Source organism: Procambarus clarkii, chromosome 48 (assembly GCF_040958095.1).
Source record: "Procambarus clarkii isolate CNS0578487 chromosome 48, FALCON_Pclarkii_2.0, whole genome shotgun sequence".
NCBI lineage: Eukaryota > Metazoa > Arthropoda > Malacostraca > Decapoda > Cambaridae > Procambarus > Procambarus clarkii.
The window spans coordinates 30,150,170-30,176,910 of NC_091197.1; the positions used below are offsets into that span (position 1 = coordinate 30,150,170).

The following is a 26,741-nucleotide window of genomic DNA, read 5'->3' on the forward strand; positions in this document are numbered from 1 at the left end:
AACATAATACAGGGTACAAAACACAACCAAATGTACCCATAGTAGGAAAACAGCATGTCAAGGATTTGGGAATAATGATGTCTGACGACCTAACGTTTAGGGAGCATAACCAAGCAAATATTGCGTCAGCCAGAAAAATGATAGGATGGATTACGAGAACTTTCAAATCCAGGGATCCCATCACAATGGTTGTACTCTTGAAGTCACTTGTGTTGTCCCGTCTTGAGTACTGCTCAGTACTCACTTCCTCCTTCAGAGCAGGAGAGATTGCTGAAATAGAGGGAATACAGAGAACATATACGGCACGCATAGACGAGATAAAGCACCTAAATTATTGGGATCGTCTCAAAGCCCTCCAAATGTACTCACTGGAAAGAAGACGAGAGAGATATCAAATAATATACACCTGGAAGATACTGGAGGGCCAGGTCCCAAATCTTCACAGTGAAATAACAACGTACTAGAGTGAACGATATGGAAGAAAATGCAGAATAGAACCAGTGGAGAGCAGAGGTGCCATAGGCACAATCAGAGAACACTGTATAAACATCAGAGGTCCAGTGAAGAGCAGGGGTGCCATAGGCACAATCAGACAACACTGTATAAACATCAGAGGTCCAGTGAAGAGCAGGGGTGCCATAGGCACAATCAGAGAACACTGTTTAAACATCAGAGGTCCAGTGAAGAGCAGAGGTGCCATATGCACAATCAGAGATCACTGTATAAACATCAGAGGTCCGCGATTGTTCAACGTCCTCCCAGCGACTATAAGAAATATTGCCGGAACAACCGTGGACATCTTCGAGAGAAAAGTGGACTTTTCTAAAAAAAAAAAAAAGTGCCGGACCAACCGGGCTGAGGTGGATATGTGGGCCTGCGGGCCGCTCCAAGCAACAGCCTGGTGGACCAAACTCTCACAAGTCAAGCCTGGCCTCGGGCCGGGCTTGGGGAGTAGAACAACTCCCAGAACCCCGTCAAGCAGTACCACCACCAGCTATCACATCAACGCCTCTATCCTCAAATCTCCCCGCCCCCCGTGCCTCCCCTCCACTCCTGTTCCCCATCCCTGATCCCCCCCCCCACGGTATCCATGCCTCCTCCCCCCCCAGCAGCCCCTATGCTTCCCTTACAGGGGAGGGGGGAACTTGCCCCTGATTGAATTACAATGATGCCGGTAAGTTAGTTAGGCGGGTGTGAGGTTAGTGGTGGCAGGGGTGAGGTTAGTGGTGGCAGGTGTGAGGTTAGTGGTGGCAGGGGTGAGGTTAGTGGTGGCAGGGGTGAGGTTAGTGGTGTCAGGGGTGAGGTTAGTGGTGGCAGGGGTGCGGTTAGAGGTGGCAGGGGTGAGGTTAGTGGTGGCAGGGGTGAGGTTAGTGGTGGCAGGGGTGAGGTTAGTGGTGGCAGGGGTGAGGTTAGAGGTGACAGGGGTGAGGTTAGTGGTGGCAGGGGTGAGGTTAGAGGTGTCAGGGGTGAGGTTAGTGGTGGCAGGGGTGAGGTTAGTGGTGGCAGGGGTGAGGTTAGTGGTGGCAGGGGTGAGGTTAGTGGTGGCAGGGGTGAGGTTAGAGGTGACAGGGGTGAGGTTAGTGGTGGCAGGGGTGAGGTTAGTGGTGTCAGGGGTGAGGTTAGTGGTGGCAGGGGTGAGGTTAGTGGTGTCAGGGGTGAGGTTAGTGGTGGCAGGGGTGAGGTTAGTGGTGGCAGGGGTGAGGTTAGTGGTGGCAGGGGTGAGGTTAGTGGTGGCAGGGGTGAGGTTAGTGGTGTCAGGGGTGAGGTTAGTGGTGGCAGGGGTGAGGTTAGTGGTGGCAGGGGTGAGGTTAGTGGTGGCAGGGGTGAGGTTAGTGGTGGCAGGGGTGAGGTTAGTGGTGGCAGGGGTGAGGTTAGTGGTGGCAGGGGTGAGGTTAGTGGTGGCAGGGGTGAGGTTAGTGGTGTCAGGGGTGAGGTTAGTGGTGGCAGGGATGAGGTTAGAGGTGGCAGGGGTGAGGTTAGTTGTCGCAGGGGTGAGATTAGTGGTGTCAGGGGTGAGGTTAGTGGTGGCAGGGGTGAGGTTAGTGGTGTCAGGGGTGAGGTTAGTGGTGGCAGGGGTGAGGTTAGTGGTGTCAGGGGTGAGGTTAGAGGTGACAGGGGTGAGGTTAGTGGTGGCAGGGGTGAGGTTAGTGGTGTCAGGGGTGAGGTTAGTGGTGGCAGGGGTGAGGTTAGTGGTGGCAGGGGTGAGGTTAGGGGTGGCAGGGGTGACGGTAGAGGTGTCATGGGTGAGGTTAGAGGTGTCAGGGGTGAGGTTAGGGGTGTCAGGGGTGAGGTTAGAGGTGTCAGGGGTGAGGTTAGAGGTGTCAGAGGTGACATGGGTGAGGTTAGAGGTGTCAGAGGTGACATGGGTGAGGTTAGAGGTGTCAGAGGTGACATGGGTGAGGTTAGAGGTGTCAGGTGGAAGATTAGAGGTGTCAGAGGTGACATGGGTGAGGTTAGAGGTGTCAGGTGGAAGATTAGAGGTGTCAGAGGTGACATGGGTGAGGTTAGAGGTGTCAGAGGTGACATGGGTGAGGTTAGAGGTGTCAGGTGGAAGATTAGAGGTGTCAGAGGTGACACAGTCGCGCTAACAGCATTAGCAGCTGGCCACATGTTTGCTCCAAGGTATTTATTGGCTAAGTATTGGACTGGGAGCTCTGCCCTGGTGTAATACCTGCCCCTAATTACCATGTGTGGGACAAGGAATCTTTCTGTGTGATTGTGTTTGTTGTGTAATGTGCTTTGCGGCCAGGGGTTTGGGTCTTGGGGATTGTACACGGCTCAGTGATTGTTCACAACCAAATCAGTATAGACAATTACGATTGTTTAGGTCTAATGCCTGTGTGTTTACGTCGACCAGACTGTGCGACACAATGGTTGCCAGGATCAGGTTGGGCTACCGTTACATGTGGCAGGTGGCTACCGTTACATGTGGCTGGTGGCTACCGTTACCTGTGGCAGGTGGCTACCGTTACCTGTGGCAGGTGGCTACCGTTACCTGTGGCAGGTGGCTACCGTTACCTGTGGCAGGTGGCTACCGTTACCTGTGGCAGGTGGCTACCGTTACCTGTGGCAGGTGGTTACCGTTACCTGTGGCAGGTGCTTACCGTTACCTGTGGCAGGTGGCTACCGATACCTGTGGCAGGTGGCTATACCGTTACCTGTGGCAGGTGGCTACCGTTACCTGTGGCAGGTGGCTCCCGTTACCTGTGGCAGGTGGCTACCGTTACCTGTGGCAGGTGGCTCCCGTTACCTGTGGCAGGTGGCTCCCGTTACCTGTGGCAGGTGGCTACCGTTACCTGTGGCAGGTGGCTCCCGTTACCTGTGGCAGGTGGTTACCGTTACCTGTGGCAGGTGCTTACCGTTACCTGTGGCAGGTGGCTATACCGTTACCTGTGGCAGGTGGTTACCGTTACCTGTGGCAGGTGCTTACCGTTACCTGTGGCAGGTGGCTACCGTTACCTGTGGCAGGTGGCTACCGTTACCTGTGGCAGGTGGCTACCGTTACCTGTGGCAGGTGCTTACCGTTACCTGTGGCAGGTGGCTACCGTTATCTGTGGCAGGTGGCTACCGTTACCTGTGGCAGGTGGCTACCGTTACCTGTGGCAGGGGGCTATCGTTACCTGTGGCAGGTGGCTATACCGTTACCTGTGGCAGGTGCTTACTTTACCTGTGGCAGGTGGCTACCGTTACCTGTGGCAGGTGGCTACCGTTACCTGTGGCAGGTGGCTACCGTTACCTGTGGCAGGTGGCTACCGTTACCTGTGGCAGGTGGCTACCGTTACCTGTGGCAGGTGGCTACCGTTACCTGTGGCAGGTGGCTACCGTTACCTGTGGCAGGGGGCTACCGTTACCTGTGGCAGGTGCTTACCGTTACCTGTGGCAGGTGGCTACCGTTACCTGTGGCAGGTGGCTACCGTTACCTGTGGCAGGTGGCTACCGTTACCTGTGGCAGGTGGCTACCGTTACCTGTGGCAGGTGGCTATACCGTTACCTGTGGCAGGTGCTTACCGTTACCTGTGGCAGGTCCTTACCGTTACCTGTGGCAGGTGGTTACCGTTACCTGTGGCAGGTGGCTACCGTTACCTGTGGCAGGTGGCTATACCGTTACCTGTGGCAGGTGCTTACCGTTACCTGTGGCAGGTGGCTACCGTTACCTGTGGCAGGTGGCTATACCGTTACCTGTGGCAGGTGCTTACTGTTACCTGTGGCAGGTGGCTACCGTTACCTGTGGCAGGTGGCTATACCGTTACCTGTGGCAGGTGGCTATACCGTTACCTGTGGCAGGTGGCTATACCGTTACCTGTGGCAGGTGGCTACCGTTACCTGTGGCAGGTGGCTACCGTTACCTGTGGCAGGTGGCTACCGTTACCTGTGGCAGGTGGCTATACCGTTACCTGTGGCAGGTGGCTATACCGTTACCTGTGGCAGGTGGCTATACCGTTACCTGTGGCAGGTGGCTATACCGTTACCTGTGGCAGGTGGCTACCGTTACCTGTGGCAGGTGGCTACCGTTACCTGTGGCAGGTGGCTACCGTTACCTGTGGCAGGTGGCTACCGTTACCTGTGGCAGGTGGCTACCGTTACCTGTGGCAGGGGGCTACCGTTACCTGTGGCAGGTGGCTATACCGTTACCTGTGGCAGGTGGCTATACCGTTACCTGTCGCAGGTGGCTACCGTTACCTGTGGCAGGTGGCTACCGTTACCTGTGGCAGGTGGCTACCGTTACCTGTGGCAGGTGGCTACCGTTACCTGTGGCAGGTGGCTACCGTTACCTGTGGCAGGTGGCTACCGTTACCTGTGGCAGGTGGCTACCGTTACCTGTGGCAGGTGGCTACCGTTACCTGTGGCAGGTGGCTACCGTTACCTGTGGCAGGTGGCTACCGTTACCTGTGGCAGGTGGCTATACCGTTACCTGTGGCAGGTGGCTACCGTTACCTGTGGCAGGTGGCTACCGTTACCTGTGGCAGGTGGCTACCGTTACCTGTGGCAGGTGGCTACCGTTACCTGTGGCAGGTGGCTACCGTTACCTGTGGCAGGTGGCTACCGTTACCTGTGGCAGGTGGCTACCGTTACCTGTGGCAGGTGGCTACCGTTACCTGTGGCAGGTGGCTACCGTTACCTGTGGCAGGTGGCTACCGTTACCTGTGGCAGGTGGCTACCGTTACCTGTGGCAGGTGGCTACCGTTACCTGTGGCAGGTGGCTGGACCACACACCAGACTGTGAGTGGCCCTGTGGTTGGGCAGCCTGGTGCTAGATGTAGCCTGGGAGTGCAGTTCTAGGCCAGGTGGTGGTGATAGCCACCAGGAGAGGAGGGAGGCTGGCGCAGCCTCCACATCTGAGGGCAGATATTAATGATGCTCTTCATCCCACCGTCTCCAGGTTGACGTAAGGGAGAGTCTATCACACATTACGTTATCTTCCTCGCTATCTATCCCTCCCCCCCCCCCTTGCTCTCCAGGGGCGTGGGGGTGGTCCCTGGTGAAGCTATCCTGGTCTGGGGACCCCTTCAATGGTCCCTGCAACACGTTCAACGGTACTAGCAAGATAACGTGAGTGTGGGGAGGATAGCGGGGTGTCGTGGACCCGCGGCGTCTGGGGTGGGGAGGATAGCGGGGTGTCGTGGTCCCGCGGCGTCTGGGGTGGGGAGGATAGCGGGGTGTCGTGGTCCCGCGGCGTCTGGGGTGGGGAGGATAGCGGGGTGTCGTGGACCCGCGGCGTCTGGGGTGGGGAGGATAGCGGGGTGTCGTGGCCCCGCGGCGTCTGGGGTGGGGAGGATAGCGGGGTGTCGTGGACCCGCGGCGTCTGGGGTGGGGAGGATAGCGGGGTGTCGTGGACCCGCGGCGTCTGGGGTGGGGAGGATAGCGGGGTGTCGTGGACCCGCGGCGTCTGGGGTGGGGAGGATAGCGGGGTGTCGTGGACCCGCGGCGTCTGGGGTGGGGAGGATAGCGGGGTGTCGTGGACCCGCGGCGTCTGGGGTGGGGAGGATAGCGGGGTGTCGTGGACCCGCGGCGTCTGGGGTGGGGAGGATAGCGGGGTGTCGTGGACCCGCGGCGTCTGGGGTGGGGAGGATAGCGGGGTGTCGTGGACCCGCGGCGTCTGGGGTGGGGAGGATAGCGGGGTGTCGTGGACCCGCGGCGTCTGGGGTGGGGAGGATAGCGGGGTGTCGTGGACCCGCGGCGTCTGGGGTGGGGAGGATAGCGGGGTGTCGTGGACCCGCGGCGTCTGGGGTGGGGAGGATAGCGGGGTGTCGTGGACCCGCGGCGTCTGGGGTGGGGAGGATAGCGGGGTGTCGTGGACCCGCGGCGTCTGGGGTGGGGAGGATAGCGGGGTGTCGTGGACCCGCGGCGTCTGGGGTGGGGAGGATAGCGGGGTTCGTGGCCCCGCGGCGTCTGGGGTGGGGAGGATAGCGGGGTGTCGTGGACCCGCGGCGTCTGGGGTGGGGAGGATAGCGGGGTGTCGTGGACCCGCGGCGTCTTGGGTGGGGAGGATAGCGGGGTGTCGTGGCCCCGCGGCGTCTGGGGTGGGGAGGATAGCGGGGTGTCGAAGTCCCCCGGTGCCAGGTCGTCTCTCTCTCAGAGGGGTGGGGGGTGGGGGAGGTGAGGGGGGCGAGAGGGGGGGTGAGGGGGGAGAGATAATCTGGCGTCAGTAAGGGACAAGCCGCTGTTCACTCATGTATAAACCTGAGATACCGAGATGCCTTTACAAACGGTGATGGGGTGAGGGGCGGGGGTGTGGTGAGGGGCGGGGGTGTGGTGATGGGCGGGGGTGTGGTGAGGGGCGGGGGTGGGGTGAGGAAGGGGTGTGGTGAGGGGCGGGGGTGTGGTGATGGGCGGGGGTGGGGTGAGGGGCGGTGGTGGGGTGAGGAAGGGGTGTGGTGAGGGGCGGGGGTGAGGTGAGGGGCGGGGGTGTGGTGAGGGGCGGGGGGGGTGAGGGGCGGGTGTGTTGTGAGGGGCGGGGGTGTGGTGAGGGGCGGGGGTAGGGTGAGGGGCGGGGGTGGGGTGAGGGGCGGGGGTGTGGTGAGGGGCGGGGGTGTGGTGAGGGGCGGGGGTGGGGTGAGGGGCGGTGGTGGGGTGAGGAAGGGGTGTGGTGAGGGGCGGGGGTGAGATGAGGGGCGGGGGTGGGGTGAGGGGTGGGGGTGGGGTGAGGGGCGGGGGCGGGGTGAGGGGCGGGGGTGTGGAGAGGGGCGGGGGGGGTGAGGGGCGGGGGTGGGGTGAGGGGCAGCAAGCAGGACAAGTGAAGCCATCACCCCCTACATGAGAGGGGGTCGCGGACCCCCCTCCCCCCCCCCCCTCATTAAACCCCCTCCCCCCTCCCCACTTTTCAGAAAGGCCGAACAACTCACTTTATTAATTACAAGAAAAGTGAGGCCAATCAGGGCTGAACTAGCTGTAATCACAGAGAAACTGACCGGCCGCTTTGCTTCCGCTGTCGTCAAGGACGGCGGACTCGTTGAGGTGATTGATGGCCCGCGGGGGCCATACCGGGCCCCGTAACCTCCTGTTTACCTCCGTTAATGGCCCTCATCTGCCTCTGAGGGCCCCCAATCACTCACAATGGCATCATTACCTCTGGTGGATTGTTACACTCGGGAGGGGCAGCCAAGTGCCCCGTCGGGGCTAGTGGTCCAGTGCCCCGTCGGGGCTAGTGGTCCAGTGCCCCGTCGGGGCTAGTGGTCCAGTGCCCCGTCGGTGCTGGTGGTCCAGTACCCCGTCCGTGCTGGTGGTCCAGTGCCCCGTCCGTGCTGGTGGTCCAGTGCCCCGTCCGTGCTGGTGGTCCAGTGCCCCGTCCGTGCTGGTGGTCCAGTGCCCCGTCGGGGCTAGTGGTCCAGTGCCCCGTCGGGGCTAGTGGTCCAGTGCCCCGTCGGTGCTGGTGGTCCAGTACCCCGTCCGTGCTGGTGGTCCAGTGCCCCGTCCGTGCTGGTGGTCCAGTGCCCCGTCCGTGCTGGTGGTCCAGTGCCCCGTCCGTGCTGGTGGTCCAGTGCCCCGTCCGTGCTGGTGGTCCAGTACCCCGTCCGTGCTGGTGGTCCAGTGCCCCGTCGGGGCTAGTGGTCCAGTGCCCCGTCGGTGCTGGTGGTCCAGTACCCCGTCCGTGCTGGTGGTCCAGTGCCCCGTCCGTGCTGGTGGTCCAGTGCCCCGTCGGTGCTGGTGGTCCAGTACCCCGTCCGTGCTGGTGGTCCAGTGCCCCGTCCGTGCTGGTGGTCCAGTGCCCCGTCCGTGCTGGTGGTCCAGTGCCCCGTCGGGGCTAGTGGTCCAGTGCCCCGTCGGGGCTAGTGGTCCAGTGCCCCGTCGGTGCTGGTGGTCCAGTACCCCGTCCGTGCTGGTGGTCCAGTGCCCCGTCGGTGCTAGTGGTTCAGTGCCCCGTCGGGGCTAGTGGTCCAGTACCCCGTCCGTGCTGGTGGTCCAGTGCCCCGTCGGTGCTAGTGGTTCAGTGCCCCGTCGGTGCTGGTGGTCCAGTACCCCGTCCGTGCTGGTGGTCCAGTGCCCCGTCGGTGCTAGTGGTTCAGTGCCCCGTCGGGGCTAGTGGTCCAGTACCCCGTCCGTGCTGGTGGTCCAGTACCCCGTCGGGGCTAGTGGTCCAGTACCCCGTCGGTGCTGGTGGTCCAGTGCCCCGTCCGTGCTGGTGGTCCAGTACCCCGTCCGTGCTGGTGGTCCAGTGCCCCGTCCGTGCTGGTGGTCCAGTGCCCCGTCGGTGCTGGTGGTCCAGTGCCCCGTCGGTGCTGGTGGTCCAGTGCCCCGTCGGTGCTGGTGGTCCAGTGCCCTGTCCGTGCTGGTGGTCCAGTGCCCCGTCGGTGCTGGTGGTCCAGTGCCCCGTCCGTGCTGGTGGTCCAGTGCCCCGTCGGTGCTGGTGGTCCAGTGCCCCGTCGGTGCTGGTGGTCCAGTGCCCCGTCGGTGCTAGTGGTCCAGTACCCCGTCCGTGCTGGTGGTCCAGTGCCCCGTCGGGGCTAGTGGTCCAGTACCCCGTCCGTGCTGGTGGTCCAGTGCCCCGTCCGTGCTGGTGGTCCAGTGCCCCGTCCGTGCTGGTGGTCCAGTGCCCCGTCCGTGCTGGTGGTCCAGTGCCCCGTCCGTGCTGGTGGTCCAGTGTCCCGTCGGTGCTGGTGGTCCAGTGCCCCTGCTTGATACCTGGTTGATGGGGTTCTGGGAGTTCTTCTACTCCACAAGCCCGGCCCGAGGCCAGGCTTGACTTGTGAGAGTTTGATCCACCAGGCTGTTGCTTGGAGCGGCCCGCAGGCCCACACACCCACCACAGCCCGGTTGGTCCAGCACTCCTTGGAGGAAACAGTCTAGTTTCCTCTTGAAGATGTCCACGGTTGTTCCGGCAATATTTCTTATATTCGCTGGAAGGACGTTGAACAATCGCGGACCTCTGATGTTTATACAGTGTTCTCTGATTGTGCCTATGGCACCTCTGCTCTTCACTGGACCTCTGATGTTTATACAGTGTTCTCTGATTGTGCCTATGGCACCCCTGCTCTTCACTGGACCTCTGATGTTTATACAGTGTTCTCTGATTGTGCCTATGGCACCTCTGCTCTTCACTGGACCTCTGATGTTTATACAGTGTTCTCTGATTGTGCCTATGGCACCTCTGCTCTTCACTGGACCTCTGATGTTTATACAGTGTTCTCTGATTGTGCCTATGGCTCCTCTGCTCTTCACTGGACCTCTGATGTTAATACAGTGTTCTCTGATTGTGCCTATGGCACCCCTGCTCTTCACTAGACCTCTGATGTTTATACAGTGTTCTCTGATTTTTCCTATGGCACCTCTGCTCTTCACTGGACATCTGATGTTTATACTTTGTTCTCTGATTGTGCCTGTGGCACCTCTGCTCTTCACTAAACCTCTGATGTTTATACATTGTTCTCTCATTGTGCCTATGGCACCATTGCTCTTCACTGGACATCTGATGTTTATACAGAGTTCTCTTATTGTGCCTATGGCACCCCTGCTCTTCACTGGACCTCTGATGTTTATACAGTGTTCTCTGATTGTGCCTATGTCACCTCTGCTCTTCACTGGACCTCTGATGTTAATACAGTGTTCTCTGATTGTGCCTATGGCACCCCTGCTCTTCACTAGACCTCTGATGTTTATACAGTGTTCTCTGATTTTTCCTATGACACTTCTGCTCTTCACTGGTTCTATTCTGAATTTTCTTCCTTATCGTTCACTTCACTTCCATATCGTACGTTGTTATTTTACTGTGTAGATTAGGGACCTGGCCCTCCAGTATCTTCCACGTGTATATTATTTGGTATCTCTCTCGTCTCCTTTCTAGTGAGTACATTTGGAGAGCTTTGAGACGATCCCAATAATTTAGGTGTTTTATCTCGTCTATGCATGCCGTATATGTTCTCTGTATTCCCTCTATTTCAGCAATCTCTCCAGCTCTGAAGGGGGAAGTGAGTACTGAGCAGTACTCAAGACGGGACAACACAAGTGACTTGAAGAGTACAACCATTGTGATGGGATCCCTGGATTTGAAAGTTCTCGTAATCCATCCTATCATTTTTCTGGCTGACGCAATACTTGCTTGGTTATGCTCCCTAAACGTTAGGTCGTCAGACATCATTATTTCCAGATCCTTGACATGATGTTTTCCTACTATGGGCAGATTCGATTGTGTTTTGTATCCTGTATTATGTTTCAGATCCTCATTTTTGCCGTATCTGAGTACCTGGTATTTTTCACCGTTAAACATCATGTTATTTTCTGCTCCCCAATCGAAAACTTTGTTAATGTCTGTTTGTAGTTTTTCAATGTCTTCAGCAGAGGTAATTTTCATGCTGATTTTTGTGTCATCTGCAAAGGATGACACGAAGCTGTGACGTGTATTTTTGTCTATATCTGATATGAGAATAAGGAACAGCAGTGGTGCAAGGACTGTACCTTGAGGTACTCAGCTTTTAACTGCGCTTGGACTAGATTTTACTTGATTGACTGTTACTCTTTGTGTTCTGTTCGACAGGAAATTGAGTATCCAGCGTCCTACTTTACCAGTTACACCCTTTGACCTCATTTTGTGAGCTATCACGCCATGGTCACATTTGTCGAATGCCTTTGCGAAGTCCGTGTATACAACATCTGCATTCTGTTTTTCTTCTAATCTTCTTTCAGTGATTTTGTGATAATGGTCAAGTAGCTGTGAGAGGCATGATCTTCCTGCTCTAAATCCATGTTGGCCTGGGTTGTGGAGGTCATTGCTCTCCATGTTGGCCTGGGTTGTGGAGGTCATTGGTCTCCATGTTGGCCAGGGTTGTGGAGGTCATTGGTCTCCATGTTGGCCTGGGTTGTGAAGGTCATTGGTCTCCATGTTGGCTTGGATTGTGGAGGTCATTGGTCTCCATGTTGGCCTGGGTTGTGGAGGTCATTGGTCTCCATGAATCTAGTGACCTGACTCCTGATCACTCTCTCAAATACTTTTATTATGTGGGACGTTAGTGCAACTGGTCTATAATTCTTTGCCAATGCTTTGCTCCCTCCCTTGTGTAGAGGGGCAATGTCTGCTGCTTTAAGCGCATCTGGTATCTCCCTCGTGTCCAAGCTCTTCCTCCACACTATACTGAGTGCCTGTGCTACTGGCACTTTGCATTTCTTTATAAATATTGAATTCCATGAGTCTGGACCTGGGGCCGAGTGCATGGGCATATTGTCAGTTTCTCTTTCAAAATCTGCCACGCTCGTGTTGAGATCAGTTATATTTACAGGTGTTTGGATATCACGCATAAAGAAGTTGTCTGGATCTTCCACTTTCATGCTGAGTATCGTAGTGCTAAACATGTCCTCATACTGTATTTTTTAGGATTTCACTAATGTCTTTGTCATCCTCCGTGTATGAACCTTCACTAATACGAATAGGTACAATACTGGCAGTGGTTTTTGCTTTTGATTTAGCATATGTGAAGAAATATTTTGAGTTTTTCATTATTTCATGAATTGCTTTCTGTTTTGCCTTTCTTCAGTCTGATAGGAATGCTTCAGTCTCTGTTCGATTTCTTCAATCTCCCTGTTTAAATTATTCCTTCTTTGTATGGAGAGTCGTGTCTGCTTAAGCATTTCCGTTAATGTCTTCCTTCTTTTGTAATGTCGTCTGCGTTCTCTTTCTACATTGGACCTCTTTCTGGCTTTCCTCAAAGGAACATGTTTCAGACAGACTTCATATGCTTCAGAAGTCAGTTTTTCTATTCCTTGTGTAGGATTTTTATTTCTTAGAACATTTTCCCATTGACTGTGTGTAAGTTCCCTGTTTATTTTCTCCCAGTCCCAGGTGTGTTAGTGGTCCCAAGTGTTGCTTGTGTTGCAGGGTGAGAGTGACCCCATACCTGACCCCTGGTGTGTGTTGCAGGGTGACAATGACCCCATACCTGACCCCTGGTGTGTGTTGCAGGGTGACAATGACCCCATACCTGACCCCTGGTGTGTGTTGCAGGGTGACAATGACCCCATACCTGACCCCTGGTGTGTGTTGCAGGGTGACAATGACCCCATACCTGACCCCTGGTGCGTGTTGCAGGGTGACAATGACCCCATACCTGACCCCTGGTGTGTGTTGCAGGGTGAGAGTGACCCCATACCTGACCCCTGGTGTGTGTTGCAGGGTGAAAGTGACCCCATACCTGACCCCTGGTGTGTGTTGCAGGGTGACAATGACCCCATACCTGACCCCTGGTGTGTGTTGCAGGGTGACAATGACCCCATACCTGACCCCTGGTGTGTGTTGGAGGGTGACAGTGACCCCATACCTGACCCCTGGTGTGTGTTGCAGGGTGACAATGACCCCATACCTGACCCCTGGTGTGTGTTGCAGGGTGACAATGACCCCATACCTGACCCCTAGTGTGTGTTGCAGGGTGACAATGACCCATACCTGACCCCTGGTGTGTGTTGCAGGGTGACAATGACCCCATACCTGACCCCTGGTGTGTGTTGCAGGGTGACAATGACCCCATACCTGACCCCTGGTGTGTGTTGCAGGGTGACAATGACCCATACCTGACCCCTGGTGTTGCTTGTGTTCCAGGTAAGAGTGACCAGGGTGTTGCAGACGTCGGCTGTATCGCCTCCCACAGTAAGTGTTGCTTGTCCTTCTTCTTGACAATACAATGATCACTATAATGTATAATGTATCATACACGTATATGAGTGTTCCAGACCTCGTGTATAGGCGCTGGAGGATGTATATATATTGTGTTGTGTGAGGTGGTGTATGTATATAGCCTGTGTATATGGGAGGGGAGTGGGGTTACCCCCCTGACGACTCAGGGGGAGGGGGGGGCCAACACGACCCGTGACGACTCTGGGGGGTGGGGGGCCGAACACGACCCGTGACGACCCAGGGGGTGGGGGGTAGCCAACACGACCCGGGACGACCCAGCCAGCCACACAACATTGTGTGAAGGCCTCATATAAGGACTCATATAAGGCCTCATATAAGGACTCGTATAAGGCTCACAAACAAAAGATGGTCGCCTCAAATTCCCGAAATGAAATCGAGTTTTTAATCAACAGTCTGCGATTCCCCCCTTGTTTCTGGGGCGTTGGGGGGGGGGGATTGTTGTGTGTGAGGGGGTGGGGGGGGAGAGATTGTTGTGTGTGTGGGGGGGGGGAGAGATTGTGAGGGTTTTGGGGGTGGAGGAGTGAGTGAATGAGTGCCGGGGCAGAGGATGGGTCGCAGGGGGGGGGGGTGCACCGAACAATACCTGAGGGGTGGGGAAGGGGAGGGGGGGGGCGTGAGGAGGGGGGAGAGCTATTATGGTCCCCAGGACTGTTGACTCTCCCACGCGGGTCAAGTCTTTCTCTCCTTGTCATTATTGTCGAGCCCGTGACCAGACGCTCGCCTCCTGTCCCGTCGAGCCCGTGACCAGACGCTCGCCTCCTGTCCCGTCGGGCCCGTGACCAGACGCCGGCCTCCTGTCCCACCCACAACACCCCCCCCCCACCCCACACATACGACCCATAATATATGAAAAATATGTGGGCCATTTGGCAAAAAAGTGCATTGTTATCCAGAGAGGGGAAAGAATAGGGAGGATCAGGGGTAGGAAAGGGGCGTGAGGGGGCATGAGGGGGCATGAGGGGGCGTGAGGAGACGTGTGAGGGGCGAGTGAGGGGCGAGTGAGGGGCGAGTGAGGGGCGTGAGGGGCGAGTGAGGGGATGAACAAGGCAGCAGGAGGGGTGAGAGAGAGAGAAGCAGGAAGAGAAGGGGAGCAGGATAAAGGTGGAGAAGATGTGAGGAGCGGTGAGGGGAGAAGTGTGAGGAGGAAGGGGAAGTGAGGGGGAGGAAGAGGGGAGAGGGGGGGGAGGGGGAGACAAAATAGCCAGGCATTGTTTTGGATGACAAGTGAACGGCGCTTGAGGGGAGGGTTGTAATATCACCCTTGAGCAGAGGGGAACTAAGGGTGAGATTCCCCTCGGGTGGTCATGTGGGCCTAAACGTCCACACCAGAGAGAGTGGGTAAGTCAGACCTCCCCTCCTCTCCCCTCACCTCCCCTCCCCTCCCCTCCCCTCACCTCCCCTCACCTTCCCTCACCATCCCTCACCTTCCCTCACTTTCCCTCACCTTCCCTCACTTTCCCTCACCTTTCCTCACTTTCCCTCACCTTCCCTCACTTTCCCTCACCTTCCCTCACTTTCCCTCCCCTCCCCTCACTTTCCCTCACCATCCCTCACCTTCCCTCACCATCCCTCACCTTCCCTCACTTTCCCTCACCTTCCCTCACTTTCCCTCCCCTCCCCTCACCATCCATCACCTTCCCTCACCATCCTTCACCTTCCCTTACCTCCCCTCACCTTCCCTCACCATCCTTCACCTTCCCTCACTTCCCCTTACCTCCCCTCACCTTCCCTCACCATCCCTCACCTCAACTGCAATATATATATATATATATATATATATATATATATATATATATATATATATATATATATATATATATGTCGTACCTAGTAGCCAGAACGCACTTCTCAGCCTACTATGCAAGGCCCGATTTGCCTAAATAGCCAAGTTTTCCTGAATTAATATATTTTCTCTAATTTTTTTCTTATGAAATGATGAAGCTACCCATTTCATTATGTATGAGGTCAATTTTTTTTATTGGAGTTAAAATTAACGTAGATATATGACCGAACCTAACCAACCCTACCTAACCTAATCTAACCTACCTTTATAGGTTAGGTTAGGTTAGGTAGCCGAAAAAATTAGGTTAGGTTAGGTTAGGTAGGTTAGGTAGTCGAAAAACAATTAATTCATGAAAACTTGGCTTATTAGGCAAATCGGGCCTTGCATAGTAGGCAGAGAAGTGCGTTCTGGCTACTGGGTACGACATATATATATATATATATATATATATATATATATATACATATATATATACATATATATATATGGAAGTCACCTATAATATAGTAGAGGAGGAGGGCCTTCTTGTAGCCTCTCATATCCGACAGTTGGAGCCCATTGTATCGCCGCCATATTGTTGTCCCATGTTACACTACTATCAGCCGCCCTTGTATCTATATTTTGAGAGTGGAAATTGGAGATAGAGAGGCCGCCGCCACTCGAGGTTGATGGCGGGAAATATTGAGCAGGAAGAGGAGCAGCGGGAGTCGAACCAATCGCGGCTCTTTCTTCTCGACGCGTGAAGTGAGGATTATGCCTGATTGGAGGCGTCGGGTGGTTGTAAAGCTCCACTCTGGCGGGGTGCAAGCCTTCTCCTCGCTCAGGTGGGTGGAAGATGCTGCGGGCTCGCTCTCTCTCTCATCTCCGGCCACGGTGACGGGGCACGGTGACGGGGCACGGTGACGGGGCACGGTGACGGGGCACGGTGATGGGGCACGGTCCCGGGGCACGGTGACGGGGCACGGTGACGGGGAACGGTCACGGGGCACGGTCCCGGGGCACGGTGACGGGGCACGGTGACGGGGCACGGTGACGGGGAACGGTGATGGGGCACGGTGACGGGGCATGGTCACGGGGCACGGTGACTGGGCACGGTGATGGGCCACGGTGACGGGGCACGGTGACGGGGCACGGTGATGGGGCACGGTGACGGGGCACGGTGACGGGGCACGGTCCCGGGGCACGGTGACGGGGCACGGTGACGGGGCACGGTGACGGGGCACGGTCACGGGGCACGGTCCCGGGGCACGGGGCACGGTCACGGGGCACGGTGACTGGGCACGGTGATGGGCCACGGTGACGGGGCACGGTGACGGGGCACGGTCACGGGGCACGGTGACGGGGCACGGTCCCGGGGCACGGTGACGGGGCACGGTGACACGGCACGGTGATTGGGCACGGTGATGGGGCACGGTGACGGGGCACGGTGACGGGGCACGGTGACGGGGCACGTTGACGGGGCACGGTGACGGGGCCCGGTGACGGGGCACGGTGATAGGGCACGGTGACGGGGCACGGTGATGGGGCATGGTCACGGGGCACGGTGACGGGGCACGGTGATGGGGCACGGTGACGGGGCACGGTGATGGGGCACGGTGACGGGGCACGGTGATGGGGCATGGTCACGGGGCACGGTGACGGGGCACGGTGATGGGGCACGGTCACGGGGCACGGTCACGGGGCCCGGTGACGGGGCACGGTCACTGGGCACGGTGACGGGGCACGGTGACGGGGCCCGGTGACGGGGCCCGGTGACGGGGCACGGTGATGGGGCACGGTGACGGGGCACGGTGATGGGGCATGGTCACGGGGCACGGTGACGGGGCACGGTGATGGGGCACGGTAACGGGGCACGGTGATGGGGCACGGTGACGGGGCACGGTGATGGGGCATGGTCACGGGGCACGGTGACGGGGCACGGTGATGGGGCACGGTGATGGGGCACGGTGATGGGGCATGGTCACGGGGCCCGGTGACGGGGCACAGTGACGGGGCATGGTGACGGGGCACGGTGACGGGGCCCGGTGACGGGGCACGGTGATGGGGCACGGTGACGGGGCACGGTGATGGGGCATGGTCACGGGGCACCGTGACGGGGCACGATGATGGGGCACGGTGACGGGGCACGGTGATGGGGCATGGTCACGGGGCACGGTGACATGGCACGGTGACGGGGCACGATGATGGGGCACGGTGACGGGGCACGGTGATGGGGCATGGTCACGGGGCACGGTGACGGGGCACGGTGACGGGGCACGGTGATGGGGCACGGTGACGGGGCACGGTGACGGGGCACGGTGATGGGGCACGGTCACGGGGCACGGTCACGGGGCCCGGTGACGGGGCACGGTCACTGGGCACGGTGACGGGGCACGGTGACGGGGCCCGGTGACGGGGCCCGGTGACGGGGCACGGTGATGGGGCACGGTGACGGGGCACGGTGATGGGGCATGGTCACGGGGCACGGTGACGGGGCACGGTGATGGGGCACGGTAACGGGGCACGGTGATGGGGCACGGTGACGGGGCACGGTGATGGGGCATGGTCACGGGGCACGGTGACGGGGCACGGTGATGGGGCACGGTGATGGGGCACGGTGATGGGGCATGGTCACGGGGCCCGGTGACGGGGCACGGTGACGGGGCATGGTGACGGGGCACGGTCACGGGGCCCGGTGACGGGGCACGGTGATGGGGCACGGTGACGGGGCACGGTGATGGGGCATGGTCACGGGGCACCTTGACGGGGCACGGTGACGGGGCACGATGATGGGGCACGGTGACGGGGCACGGTGATGGGGCATGGTCACGGGGCACGGTGACGGGGCACGGTGACGGGGCACGATGATGGGGCACGGTTACGGGGCACGGTGATGGGGCATGGTCACGGGGCACGGTGACGGGCACGGTGACGGGGCACGGTGATGGGGCACGGTGACGGGGCACGGTGACGGGGCACGGTGATGGGGCATGGTCACGGGGCACGGTGACGGGGCACGGTCACGGGGCCCGGTGACGGGGCACGGTGACGGGGCACAGTGACGGGGCACGGTGACGGGGCACGGTGACGGGGCCCGGTGACGGGGCACGGTGATGGGGCATGGTCACGGGGCACGGTGACGGGGCACGGTGATGGGGCATGGTCACGAGGCACGGTGACGGGGCACGGTGACGGGGCACGGTGACGGGGCACGGTGACGGGGCCCGGTGACGGGGCACGGTGATGGGGCACGGTGACGGGGCACGGTGATGGGGCATGGTCACGGGGCACGGTGGCGGGGCACGGTGACGGGGCACGGTGACGGGGCACGGTGATGGGGCACGGTGACGGGGCACGGTGATGGGGCCCGGTGACGGGGCCCGGTGACGGGGCACGGTGATGGGGCACGGTGACGGGGCATGGTGATGGGGCATGGTCACGGGGCACGGTGACGGGGCACGGTGATGGGGCACGGTAACGGGGCACAGTGATGGGGCACGGTGACGGGGCACGGTGATGGGGCATGGTCACGGGGCACGGTGACGGGGCACGGTGATGGGGCACGGTGATGGGGCACGGTGATGGGGCATGGTCACGGGGCCCGGTGACGGGGCACGGTGACGGGGCATGGTGACGGGGCACGGTGACGGGGCCCGGTGACGGGGCACGGTGATGGGGCACGGTGACGGGGCACGGTGATGGGGCATGGTCACGGGGCACCTTGACGGGGCACGGTGACGGGGCACGATGATGGGGCACGGTGACGGGGCACGGTGATGGGGCATGGTCACGGGGCACGGTGACGGGGCACGGTGACGGGGCACGATGATGGGGCACGGTTACGGGGCACGGTGATGGGGCATGGTCACGGGGCACGGTGACGGGGCACGGTGACGGGGCACGGTGATGGGGCACGGTGACGGGGCACGGTGACGGGGCACGGTGATGGGGCATGGTCACGGGGCACGGTGACGGGGCACGGTCACGGGGCCCGGTGACGGGGCACGGTGACGGGGCACAGTGACGGGGCACGGTGACGGGGCACGGTGACGGGGCCCGGTGACGGGGCACGGTGATGGGGCATGGTCACGGGGCACGGTGACGGGGCACGGTGATGGGGCATGGTCACGGGGCACGGTGACGGGGCACGGTGACGGGGCACGGTGACGGGGCACGGTGACGGGGCCCGGTGACGGGGCACGGTGATGGGGCACGGTGACGGGGCACGGTGATGGGGCATGGTCACGGGGCACGGTGGCGGGGCACGGTGACGGGGCACGGTGACGGGGCACGGTGATGGGGCACGGTGACGGGGCACGGTGATGGGGCCCGGTGACGGGGCCCGGTGACGGGGCACGGTGATGGGGCACGGTGACGGGGCATGGTGATGGGGCATGGTCACGGGGCACGGTGACGGGGCACGGTGATGGGGCACGGTAACGGGGCACGGTGATGGGGCACGGTGACGGGGCACGGTGATGGGGCATGGTCACGGGGCACGGTGACGGGGCACGGTGATGGGGCACGGTGATGGGGCACGGTGATGGGGCATGGTCACGGGGCCCGGTGACGGGGCACGGTGACGGGGCATGGTGACGGGGCACGGTGACGGGGCCCGGTGACGGGGCACGGTGATGGGGTACGGTGACGGGGCACGGTGATGGGGCATGGTCACGGGGCACCTTGACGGGGCACGGTGACGGGGCACGATGATGGGGCACGGTGACGGGGCACGGTGATGGGGCATGGTCACGGGGCACGGTGACGGGGCACGGTGACGGGGCACGATGATGGGGCACGGTGACGGGGCACGGTGATGGGGCATGGTCACGGGGCACGGTGACGGGGCACGGTGACGGGGCACGGTGATGGGGCACGGTGACGGGGCACGGTGACGGGGCACGGTGATGGGGCATGGTCACGGGGCACGGTGACGGGGCACGGTCACGGGGCCCGGTGACGGGGCACGGTGACGGGGCACAGTGACGGGGCACGGTGACGGGGCCCGGTGACGGGGCACGGTGACGGGGCACGGGGACGGGGCCCGGTGACGGGGCACGGTGATGGGGCATGGTCACGGGGCACGGTGACGGGGTACGGTGATGGGGCATGGTCACGGGGCACGGTGACGGGGCACGGTGACGGGGCACGGTGACGGGGCACGGTGACGGGGCCCGGTGACGGGGCACGGTGATGGGGCACGGTGACGGGGCACGGTGATGGGGCATGGTCACGGGGCACGGTGGCGGGGCACGGTGACGGGGCACGGTGACGGGGCACGGTGATGGGGCACGGTGACGGGGCACGGTGATGGGGCACGGTGATGGGGCACGGTGACGGGGCACGGTGATGGGGCACGGTGACGGGGCACGGTGATGGGGCATGGTCACGGGGCACGGTGACGGGGCACGGTGATGGGGCACGGTGACGGGGCACGGTGATGGGGCATGGTCCCGGGGCACGGTGACGGGGCACGGTGACGGGGCACGGTGACGGGGCACGGTGATGGGGCACGGTGACGGGGCCCGGTGACGGGGCACGGTGACGGGGCACGGTGATGGGGCATGGTCACGGCCCCCCCCCCTCGGTCCCTTCTTGTCTACATCAAGGGGCGGCTTGCGTCAGTGTGGTAGGAGCAAGGGGAGGTGCTAGGGGAGCTAGGGGAGGTCCTAGGGGAGGTGTTGGGGAGCTAGGGGAGGTCCTAGGGGAGGTGTTGGGGAGCTAGGGGAGGTCCTAGGGGAGGTGTTGGGGAGCTAGGAGAGGTGCTAGGGGAGCTAGAGGAGGTCCTAGGGGAGCTAGGAAAGGTGTTGGGGAGCTAAGAAAGGTGTTGGGGAGCTAGGAAAAGTGTTGGGAAGCTAGGGGATGTCCTAAGGGAGCTAGGGGAGGTGTTGGGGAGCTAGGGGAGGTGTTGGGGAGCTAGGGGAGGTGTTGGGGAGCTAGGAAAGGTGTTGGGGAGCTAGGGGATGTCCTAGGGGAGCTAGGGGAGGTGTTGGGGAGCTAGGGGAGGTGTTGGGGAGCTAGGGGAGGTGTTGGGGGAGCTAGGGGAGGTGTTGGGGAGCTAGGAGAGGTGCTAGGGGAGCTAGGGGAGGTCCTAGGGGAGCTAGGGGAGGTGTTGGGGAGCTAGGGGAGGTACTAGGGGAGCTAGGGGAGGTGCAAGGGGACGTGCTAAGGGGAGCAAGGGGAGGTGCTACGGGAGGTGCTAAAGGGAGCTAGGGGAGGTGCTAGGGGAGGTGCTAGAGGAGGTGCTAAGGGGAGCTAGGGGAGGTGCTAGGGGAGGTGCTAGGGGAGGTGCTAAGGGGAGCTAGGGGAGGTGCTAAGAGGAGCTAGGGGAGGTGCTAGGGGAGGTGCTAAGGGGAGCTAGGGGAGGTGCTAGGGGAGGTGCTAGGAGAGGTGCTAAGGTGAGCTAGAGGAGGTGCTAGGGGAGGTGCTAAGAGGAGCTAGGGGAGGTGCTAGGGGAGCTAGGGGAGGTGGTAGGGGAGGTGCTAAGGGGAGCTAAGGGAGGTGCTAGGGGAGGTGCTAGGGGAGGTGCTAAGGGGAGCTAGGGGACGTGCTAGGGGAGGTGCTAAGGGGAGCTAGGGGAGGTGCTAGGGGAAGTGCTAGGGGAGGTGCAAAGGCAGGTGCTAAGGGGAGCTAGCACACCCCTAGCACACTCCTAGCACACCCCTAGCACACTCCTAGCACACCCCTAGCACAGGTTTAGCACACCCCTAGCACACTCCTAGCACACCCCTAGCACAGGTTTAGCACACCCCTAGCACACCCCTAGCACACCCTAGCACACTCCTAGCACACCCCTAGCACACTCCTAGCACAGGCTTAACACACTCCTAGCACAGGCCTAGCACACCCCTAACACCGGCCTAGCACACCCCTAACACCGGCCTAGCACACCCCTAACACCGGCCTAGCACACCCCTAGCACCGGCCTAGCACACCCCTAACACCGGCCTAGCAGAGCCCCAGACGCACGTGTATAAAGGTGTGATAATGAGTGAGAAGTGAGTGAGTGTCGGGGTGGAGGATGAGGCACCATGAGGAGATGAGTGCCCCCCCCCCCAGTGTCGGGGTGGAGGATGAGGCACCATGAGGAGATGAGTGCCCCCCCCCCTCAGTGTCGGGGTGGAGGATGAGGCACCATGAGGAGATGAGTGCCGCCCCCCCTGTGTCGGGGTGGAGGATGAGGCACCATGAGGAGATGAGTGCCCCCCCCCCCAGTGTCGGGGTGGAGGATGAGGCACCATGAGGAGATGAGTGCCGCCCCCCCTGTGTTGGGGTGGAGGATGAGGCACCATGAGGAGATGAGTGCCGCCCCCCAGTGTCGGGGTGGAGGATGAGGCACCATGAGGAGATGAGTGCCCCCCCCCCCCCAGTGTTGGGGTGGAGGATGAGGCACCATGAGGAGATGAGTGCCCCCCCCCCCAGTGTCGGGGTGGAGGATGAGGCACCATGAGGAGATGAGTGCCCCCCCCCCCAGTGTCGGGGTGGAGGATGAGGCACCATGAGGAGATGAGTGCCACCCCCCCCCAGTGTCGGGGTGGAGGATGAGGCACCATGAGGAGATGAGTGCCGCCCCCCAGTGTCGGGGTGGAGGATGAGGCACCATGAGGAGATGAGTGCCCCCCCCCAGTGTCGGGGTGGAGGATGAGGCACCATGAGGAGATGAATGCCCCCCCCCCCTCCAGTGTCGGGGTGGAGGATAAGGCACCATGAGATGAGTGCCCCCCCCCAGTGTCGGGGTGGAGGATGAGGCACCATGAGGAGATGAGTGCCCCCCCCCCAGTGTCGGGGTGGAGGATGAGGCACCATGAGGAGATGAGTGCCACCCCCCCCAGTGTCGGGGTGGAGGATGAGGCACCATGAGGAGATGAGTGCCCCCCCCCCAGTGTCGGGGTGGAGGATGAGGCACCATGAGGAGATGAGTGCCCCCCCCCAGTGTCGGGGTGGAGGATGAGGCACCATGAGGAGATGAGTGCCACCCCCCCCCCAGTGTCGGGGTGGAGGATGAGGCACCATGAGGAGATGAGTGCCCCCCCCAGTGTCGGGGTGGAGGATGAGGCACCAAGAGGAGATTAGTGCCACCCCCCCCAGTGTCGGGGTGGAGGATGAGGCACCATGAGGAGATGAGTGCCCCCCCCCCAGTGTCGGGGTGGAGGATGAGGCACCATGAGGAGATGAGTGCAACCCCCCCCTGTGTCGGGGTGGAGGATGAGGCACCATGAGGAGATGAGTGCCGCCCCCCCCCCACACCTCATCAAACACCACAGTCATAAATGCAACACTGATCATTCGTTCGACCCCCCGCCCCCCCTCCCCCTAGGGGGTCACGTCCCCCCCCCCCCCTTAAGGGGTCTCTGTTGTTTTACCTCTGGGGTTAAGAGGAGCTGGCGGCGGGCCTCGAACCCCGCCCCGTCGGAGGGGTGTGGGTGGGTGGGGTGGCGTGCAGGGGGAGAACAGAGAGAGCGAGAGGGTTCGACTCCCGTGAAAAGAAAGAAGGGGGAACTGTTTTCCAAAGATGAGAGTCGACTTATTTTCCAGGGGCATAGTGGGAACTGAGAAAGAGAATTTTTGTCCAAGTTTTGTAGGTGGAGTTGGGCGCGGGTTCCATTAAGGAAATTATAATATTCTGGGCGGCGGCGGTGGGAGAGAAAGTCCTTGTTTACCTCTGACAAAGTCTCCAGGTGGGTGAGAGTAATGACTCGCAGCGCTGAAAGGCAGACCAGTTCGTTTCATGTTTACAATTATTCTTCCGGATCACAATACACACATCATTCACCCGGTGGACCTTATAGGAGGGACCCGGGCCATGGGGGCCATCTCTACTGGTGCTGTAGCTGCCCCAGGGGAACACTTGCCCTCCAGGGTCACCTCTACTGGTGCTGTAGCTGCCCCAGGGGAACACTTGCCCTCCAGGGCCACGTGTAGCTGCCCCAGGGGAACACTTGCCCTCCAGGGCCACCTCTACTGGTGCTGTAGCTGCCCCAGGGGAACACTTGCCCTCCAGGGTCACCTCTACTGGTGCTGTAGCTGCCCCAGGGGAACACTTGCCCTCCAGGGCCACCTCTACTGGTGCTGTAGCTGCCGCAGGGGAACACTAGCCCTCCAGGGTCACCTCTACCGGTGCTGTAGCTGCCCCAGGGGAACACCTGCCCTCCAGGGTCACCTCTACTGGTGCTGTAGCTGCCCCAGGGGAACACTTGCCCTCCAGGGTCACCTCTACTGGTGCTGTAGCTGCCCCAGGGGAACACTTGCCCTCCAGAGTCACCTGTAGCTGCCCCAGGGGAACACTTGCCCTCCAGGGTCACCTGTAGCTGCCCCAGGGGAACACTTGCCCTCCAGGGTCACCTGTAGCTGCCCCAGGGGAACACTTGCCCTCCAGGGCCACGTGTAGCTGCCCCAGGGGAACACTTGCCCTCCAGGGCCACCTCTACTGGTGCTGTAGCTGCCCCAGGGGAACACTTGCCCTCCAGGGTCACCTCTACTGGTGCTGTAGCTGCCCCAGGGGAACACTTGCCCTCCAGGGTCACCTGTAGCTGCCCCAGGGGAACACTAGCCCTCCAGGGTCACCTCTACTGGTGCTGTAGCTGCCCCAGGGGAACACTTGCCCTCCAGGGCCATCTGTAGCTGCCCCAGGGGAACACTTGCCCTCCAGGGTCACCTCTACTGGTGCTGTAGCTGCCCCAGGGGAACACGTGCCCTCCAGGGTCACCTCTACTGGTGCGGTAGCTGCCCCAGGGGAACACTTGCCCCCCAGGGTCACCTCTACTGGTGCTGTAGCTGCCCCAGGGGAACACTTGCCCTCCAGGGCCACCTGTAGCTGCCCCAGGGGAACACTTGCCCTCCAGGGTCACCTCTACTGGTGCTGTAGCTGCCCCAGGGGAACACTTGCCCTCCAGGGTCACCTCTACTGGTGCTGTAGCTGCCCCAGGGGAACACTTGCCCTCCAGGGCCACCTCTACTGGTGCTGTAGCTGCCCCAGGGGAACACTTGCCCTCCAGGGCCACCTCTACTGGTGCTGTAGCTGCCCCAGGGGAACACTTGCCCTCCAGGGCCACCTCTACTGGTGCTGTAGCTGCCCCAGGGGAACACTTGCCCTCCAGGGTCACCTCTACCGGTGCTGTAGCTGCCCCAGGGGAACACTTGCCCTCCAGGGTCACCTCTACTGGTGCTGTAGCTGCCCTAGGGGAACACTTGCCCTCCAGGGTCACCTCTACTGGTGCTGTAGCTGCCCCAGGGGAACACTTGCCCTCCAGGGCCACCTCTACTGGTGCTGTAGCTGCCCCAGGGGAACACTTGCCCTCCAGGGCCACCTCTACTGGTGCTGTAGCTGCCCCAGGGGAACACTTGCCCTCCAGGGCCACCTCTACTGGTGCTGTAGCTGCCCCAGGGGAACACTTGCCCTCCAGGGTCACCTCTACTGGTGCTGTAGCTGCCCCAGGGGAACACTTGCCTTCCAGGGCCACCTGTAGCTGCCCCAGGGGAACACTAACCCTCCAGGGTCACCTCTACCGGTGCTGTAGCTGCCCCAGGGGAACACTTGCCCTCCAGGGAAACCTCTACTGGTGCTGTAGCTGCCCCAGGGGAACACTTGCCCTCCAGGGCCACCTCTACTGGTGCTGTAGCTGCCCCAGGGGAACACTTGCCCTCCAGGGTCACCTCTACTGGTGCTGTAGCTGCCCCAGGGGAACACTTGCCCTACAGCGCCACATCTACTGGTGCTGTCGCTGCCCCAGGGGAACACTTGCCCTCCAGGGTCACCTCTACTGATGCTGTAGCTGCCCCAGGGGAACACTTGCCCTCCAGGGTCACCTGTAGCTGCCCCAGGGGAACACTTGCCCTCCAGGGTCACCTCTACTGGTGCTGTAGTTGCCCCAGGGGAACACTTGCCCTCCAGGGTCACCTGTAGCTGCCGCAGGGGAACACTAGCCCTCCAGGGTCACCTCTACTGGTGCTGTAGCTGCCCCAGGGGAACACCTGCCCTCCAGGGTCACCTCTACTGGTGCTGTAGCTGCCCCAGGGGAACACTTGCCCTCCAGGGTCACCTCTACTGGTGCTGTAGCTGCCCCAGGGGAACACTTGCCCTCCAGGGTCACCTCTACTGGTGCTGTAGCTGCCCCAGGGGAACACTTGCCCTCCAGGGCCACCTGTAGCTGCCTCAGGGGGAACACTTGCCCTCCAGGGCCACCTTTACCGGTGATGTAGCTGCCCCAGGGGAACACTTGCCCTCCAGGGCCACCTCTACTGGTGCTGTAGCTGCCCCAGGGGAACACTTGCCCTCCAGGGCCACCTGTAGCTACCCCAGCGGAACACTTGCCCTCCAGGGCCACCTGTAGCTGCCCCAGGGGAACACTTGCCCTCCAGGGCCACCTGTAGCTGCCCCAGGGGAACACTTGCCCTCCAGGGCCACCTGTAGCTGCCCCAGGGGAACACTTGCCCTCCAGGGCCACCTGTAGCTGCCCCAGGGGAACACTTGCCCTCCATGGTCACCTCTACTGGTGCTGTAGCTGCCCCAGGGGAACACTTGCCCTCCAGGGTCACCTGTAGCTGCCCCAGGGGAACACTTGCCCTCCAATGCCACCACTACTGGTGCTGTAGCTGCCCCAGGGGAACACTTGCCCCCCAGGGCCACCTGTAGCTGCCCCAGGGGAACACTTGCCCTCCAGGGTCACCTGTAGCTGCCCCAGGGGAACACGTGCCCTCCAGGGTCACCTGTAGCTGCCCCAGAGGATCACTTGCCCTCCAAGGCCACCTCTACCAGTACTGTAGCTGCCCCAGGGGAACACTTGCCCTCCAGGGCCACCTCTACCAGTACTGTAGCTGCCCCAGGGGAACACTTGCCCTCCAGGGTCACCTGTAGCTGCCCCA

General features: G+C 60.8%; 1 protein-coding gene across 1 annotated transcript in view; it reads left to right on the plus strand.

Moving 5' to 3' along the window:
- LOC123764882 (homeobox protein onecut) overlaps positions 1-26,741 on the plus strand; it is a 472,865-nt gene that overhangs the window by 383,115 nt on the left and 63,009 nt on the right. Inside the window, exon 3 of the mRNA XM_069302672.1 lies at positions 13,022-13,069. Coding sequence (XP_069158773.1) covers positions 13,022-13,069 — 48 coding nt within the window. The remainder of the gene's footprint in view (positions 1-13,021; positions 13,070-26,741) is intronic.